This window comes from Nothoprocta perdicaria, unplaced genomic scaffold (assembly GCF_003342845.1).
Source record: "Nothoprocta perdicaria isolate Ctin4 unplaced genomic scaffold, notPer1 scaffold_192, whole genome shotgun sequence".
NCBI lineage: Eukaryota > Metazoa > Chordata > Aves > Tinamiformes > Tinamidae > Nothoprocta > Nothoprocta perdicaria.
This window is the reverse complement of record NW_020455116.1, coordinates 1,311,553-1,317,212: the sequence shown is the minus strand read 5'-3', so window position 1 is coordinate 1,317,212 and position 5,660 is coordinate 1,311,553. Positions and strand designations below refer to the sequence as shown.

The 5,660-nt window shown below is 41.6% G+C and overlaps 1 protein-coding gene across 1 annotated transcript in view; it reads right to left on the bottom strand.

Moving 5' to 3' along the window:
- Positions 1-1,889, bottom strand: part of LOC112945562 (contactin-associated protein-like 2) — a gene marked incomplete at its 3' end in the record, with an annotated part of 170,254 nt that extends 168,365 nt beyond the window's left edge. Inside the window, exon 1 of the mRNA XM_026037197.1 lies at positions 1,841-1,889. Coding sequence (XP_025892982.1) covers positions 1,841-1,889 — 49 coding nt within the window. The remainder of the gene's footprint in view (positions 1-1,840) is intronic.
- Between the last annotated feature and the right edge of the window lie 3,771 nt (positions 1,890-5,660).

Here is a 5,660-nt window from a genome sequence, read left to right as displayed (position 1 = left end):
TAAAACCCGCTTGGATGCAGCCCTGTGCCACGTGCTCTAGGTGACCCTGCGTGAGCAGGGGGGTTGGACTGGATGACCTCTGAGGTCCCTTCCAACCTTCGGCATTCTATGATTCTGTGATATGACCCACCTTCCTGGAGAAAGCAAGGTGGGCGCTGGAAAAAGGAATCATAAAGACACCATACAGACTCCCAAAACTGAAACCCCCACACAATTCCAACCAGGTTCCCCCATTATGGGGAAAGACTTCCTTCACCATCAAGATGGTCTACATCCTCCTGCCACGGAGGAGCTGGTGCACTGGCCATCTACCATACCCATTCCAGCTGTAGCCAGGTACCGTTGGACTGAGTTGCTGCACAAAGTGGGGCAGCATAACACCCAGGGAAAGGGGTACACTAAAGAGAGTATGTGTATAAGCACAGTTATAGTATTGAGACTTCACAAGAATAGTATTTTTTGTAATGATGGGTTCTAGATAAATAACCAATCTTTGTGTTGTCAAAATTTCAATAAGGCTAACAGGAAAGTCGCTGCTCACTTATAAGGCGACTTTCCTCATCTCAAATTCCACATGCTGTAATATGAAAAAACTGGAGAACCTGGGCAACTGAGGCTACCATTTAGATGCAACAAATTGCACTTCTAACTTTAAGAGCATTTCACTAGCTGAAGGTATTTCAAATCTTGTATGTAACACCCCCAAGAAAAGAGATGGCTTATTTTGTTTCAATAGTTTTCATTTTCTGCCGAGACAGAAAATGTCATCTAGGTAGAAGCAACATAATTTGTGCAAGAGCTGGCAAACTAGAGTGGCTGTGCAATTGAGCCAACCATCTACAATACTGGTGTTTTGCCACTATTATAGATCTTCAGGACTTGTTAGACTTGGTCTTGCTTTCTCCCTGAACTCAAAAGAATCCTTCATTCTAGGTGCACAGTGCCAGCTCGTTATATTTATGATGCACATTTTGGGGAAACAATGATTCACAAGCTAGTTATCCAAGAATCTTAGCTAAATCTTAGTAAGATTTTTAGACTGAGATTACATAGAGGAAAGTAAACAGTATTCTGAATACTAATTTTCTGTTCCTCTAAAGCTTCATGTGTAAATGTGTCATATTCCTGTGAAATTACAGTTCTATACCAAAATGTATATACACAGGCATCTAGAAATAGCAAAGCAAGCTATGAATATTCCTACGGGTGAACTTTTAGACTCGCATTCCAGGCCTTGGAATAAATTTGCATAGCTCTATGGATATAATTAGACCAGATGGAGCATCATACTCATGCACTTACACTTCCAGTAATCACGTGTCAAGTTACCTTGGTTATTTCTGTACAACATGGCATTGCTTTACAGAAAAAAATAAGCGCAAAGGGTACATTTCCTATGGCGCTAGAAATGCTGAATGACAACAGTTATTAATAAGGTGGGGAACAAGTTATATCAACAAAGCACACGGAGACTGCTTCGTTTTGGTCCAACAGGCATGACTCTGCGAGTGCTTATTTGCCCTAGGAACACAGGTATGCCATTTTAACCCAAGTAGTCAATCAAGCAATCATCTGGTAGGACTCCATTAATAGTAGAAATTTGACCGGTGCTACTACATGTTTAGCAGTATGCTTCTCAGTAGTGCAGCAGCGCACAATTACTGTCATATTCGGAAGAAATGCATAGTATTTTAAAAAATGGTTTGTCAGACAGCTAAAACTTCCTTAGAAACAAACATTAGCACTGGAATTTTACACCAAAGCACTTTTATCTTAAAAATACCGCCCCGCATATGTTCATATGTCCAGAGCAAAGACAGAAGAGAGAGCGAGCACTTACCTCCCCTTTTGTTTAGCTTGGCATATCCCGGCACATAGCTACTCGTCATGGACGATGAACTGCTGAAGGAAGAGTGGGGCAGCGCTGAGACCAGAGGCTCGTCGCATTTTTCTGAAACACAAGAAAACAGATTTGCTCTGTTGTCATTCTGTCGGATGCTTTGAGGAGCAATGCAGCCTTTCTTTTTACTTTGGGCATTTCCACAGGCTTTTTGTTTCCGTACATGAGAGAGGCATTTGGATACAAATAAGCAGTAGGAAAACAATACAGCCCACTACATGTTACACAGGGAAAAAAACAAAGAATGGGGAAACTAAGGATTTTTTCTGAAGACTTCAGTAAGATTTGGTAATAGCAATGCATAACCATGGGCCACTACTTATTAAGGATAGCATCAAAAAAGTTATTATTACTGTGAGAGCTTCAAAAAGGGCACACAAGATAAACTTTCATTTCTGTGATGGAACTGCTGATAATGTGATATTCTGGGGAAAAAAACAGGAATTAGCATACATGAATCGGTGACTATGAATTATCACATATTACAGATTTTCTGAAAAAATAAGTTAAGGAAATAATCTTTTAATCTTTTTCTAGTATAATCTCTATAATCCATTTTGAGCACTTCACTTCCATTTTACCTGGTATAAAGAAGATTAACTTGGCATTAACATCCAAGATGGATACGGGGGGGATAGGCATGTGGAAAATCTCGCTGTCAAGAACTTAATGTCCAAAAAGGAAAAAGAGGAGACCTACAACTTTTTTGAAATAAAGGGAGACTCCACCAGGCACATCCCTGTGGGGTCTCTCCAGTTGCTGGAGGTCATAGCCCCCTTTTTATCCTGATTTCCAGACCGAGGTGGCCTTCTCCTTTTCCCCATTGGCCAAGGTGCTCAGGAGCTACAGCCTTCCCGGCCGCCTACACCCAACTCGCTGCTCCCTCCATGTGTCCTCACCTAAGGTCACTCCACGTCCCTTGTGCCCCTCACTCCAGACTCCTCTCAGTCTTTCCCCTCTCACTCCAGGCTCTGCTCTGTCTCCCACCTGCTTGGTTTCCTTTGTCCTGCTCATCACCCAAAGAAGAGGGAGCAACTTCCTCCTTGCTTTGTAAAGATACAAACTTAGAAACGTGTGTGTGTGTCCTGCTCAAGCCCAAACTTGCGTGTTTTCTGCTCATAGGGGAAGAGTGTCAGAATCTCTGCCTTGCTAATAAAGAAAAGTTTGAAAGAGATTTCTCTAATCACACAAGTTCTAATTAAAGAGGTGGGCATTTCAGACACGCGGAGCTGTTAGTTAGTGCACTGCCCTTGGCTCCACTTTCTTCCCCAGTCACCCCAGTGGCGCCTACCCAGACACATAGGTTAAATCAACCACCTACACCCTCTGTGCAGCCTCATCACAAATGGAAGAGGCAACCTACACCAGTTAGCTTGACATACATGTTATAAAAAATAATAATGAAGTAAAAATCATGATGCAGTCTCTTCTTTAAGTGGAAATGCCTTCAGTGTAGGTACCTGGAAAGGGCAGGCCTCATGCTGCGCCACAGGGGCTGACCCGGCTACGAACCTCTGGTGTAACCCAACTCCAACAGAGCCCAGGCCTGGATCCTTTTTGGGGGAGCCATGAATCTTGTCCTCTGAGGAGGAATTTTGACAGGATTTTGACTCGGGAAGGTGTTATGAAGCCTTCGTGCCCGCACCACAGAGGAGGAACCTCAACAGCCATCATGCGGCTGCCCTTCTGCGAGGCCCAGCAGGGCCGGGCCGTGGAGCGACACCACCGGCTGCGGCCCCTTTCCCTCCAACACCTCCCATAGGGACATCCCTGCTTCCCGACCTCCCATAGGGACATCCCTGCTTCCTGAGGCACTGCCCAGCACGCCCAGCTACCAAAGCTGAGGCTTTTATTTCCGCTCTGCTTGTGGTATTCCATCCATAGGAACAGGAGGTTGCCTTTGGGTTGTTCACATGGTTTTGTTTTAAGTTGGGGATCGTTGCCTGTCTGGCTCACTCAGACAGCTAACACTGAAAATGAAGGCATTCATCCTTAATTCTCCTGACTGGATTAAAAATAGATAAAAATATTTTTAAAACAGGAGAACACTCTAAGTACTCATAGAAAAGCTTCTTGATAGCATTTGCCTATGCTTGTCTAACACAATAGTTTCTGCCAAGAAAAAACATGTCCTCAGTAATACTGAAAGCTTAAGCTGAATAAATCTTTTTTTTGTTTGCATTCTTGTTTTTTCCTCCAAACATTTCCACGTGAACTAATGCTAAAAATCACTTATTAAGAAAAAAGGAAATTAAACATCTTTTTTCATGGAAAATATAGCCATATTAAAGAAAAAAAAAACCCACACAGTCACATACATCTATTTCTGTAACATACTAACATATTTAATGGATGCATACATTTGTGTGTATACATCTATATGCACACACATAAACCATAAAATAAGCATGCACATAGAGGATAAATGTGAAGAAAGAGTTATCAGCTGCATGCATTGCCCCTTCGGAGTTGGTAAGCCTGCTTTACCCAACGCCGGGCCTCTTCCATCTCACACATGGGTGGCGATGCTGAAATAACTGATCTGAACACACTTTCAAAAGCTGTTTTTGCTATATTGCACCCAATCCTGCTTTCCCTGCATTTCAAAATATGTTAGAATAAAATTGTATTCAAGACAGATTTCCAGTTTCTAAATCAAATCCTTAAGTTTCTATGATTGCTTTCTCCTACACAGTCCCACATTTTCTAGATGACCACAGTACTTCTTTCTCTCCTTCCCCATTCCCTCCCCCTTTTTGTTTTTTTAATTATTAAGAGGGGAAAAAGGAATCCTTATATATTTGCAGGAAAATGTCAGGAAGAGGCAGGTCTGGTGGCAGAATTTCACTACTGTTGCAATTTGATAGATCATTGAGCATAATGGGATGCTACTGGCCACAATATTTTAACAAAACTTGTAAAGCAAAAAACCTGTCCCAATAAAAGAGAAAAGCTCAAAAAAGGATCAACTACCTCTAAAGTCTAATTTCATACTGGGATCTGCAAGGGAAAAAAAACAATGGCAGATTCTAGACAATGTGTTTGGAAACAACCCACCACAACTGAAAAAATGGCATCTCCAAAGAGTAAAAATTTGTAACTTCTTTCACAGACTGCAGTAGCTATAGCAGAACTCTATCTTCTCCCCTTATTTTGACATAGTATTTATTGCTACTTGTGATGAATCCAAATGAAAAGTACGTAAAAACTTGCTTAGAAACAGAGCTAGTTCCTAAGGCACCATGGCCTGCGCTGTATGGCCTGTCTCTCGCTTCCACTCATCCATCCTCTCGGTTGCAAAGGAATATGCCAGGCAAGTTCAACGCAGTCAAAACTAAAATGCCTGCTTGTAGGGAGTATCATTCTAACTGCTGGTGTTAGAACCTTTTACAAACATATGTAATCTGGTGTGTGCAGGTGTTTTATGAGAACTGTAATTGGACCTTCACTTTTCCAGCTTGCTTGGAAGGGCCAATATCAGGGAAAAAGGAAAGCAGTTTTAAGTTTTCCCTCACTGTTATTCAGGGTCACACTCATTTTTTATGACCGCCACAGGAGGCCAACTAGTATCCCACTTGCTCTCATTTATGCCAACTTTCATATTAGGTTTAAGCCTAAATGTGAGAGCACATTTTTATTTTACAAAAAAAAAAAAAGAAAAAAGAAGAGATTCATAAGAAAGGATGTAAAATGAATAGACATATTTTAAAAAGTATTAAATGTCATCAATAACTCATGGCTGTAGGCCAAACAGGAAAAA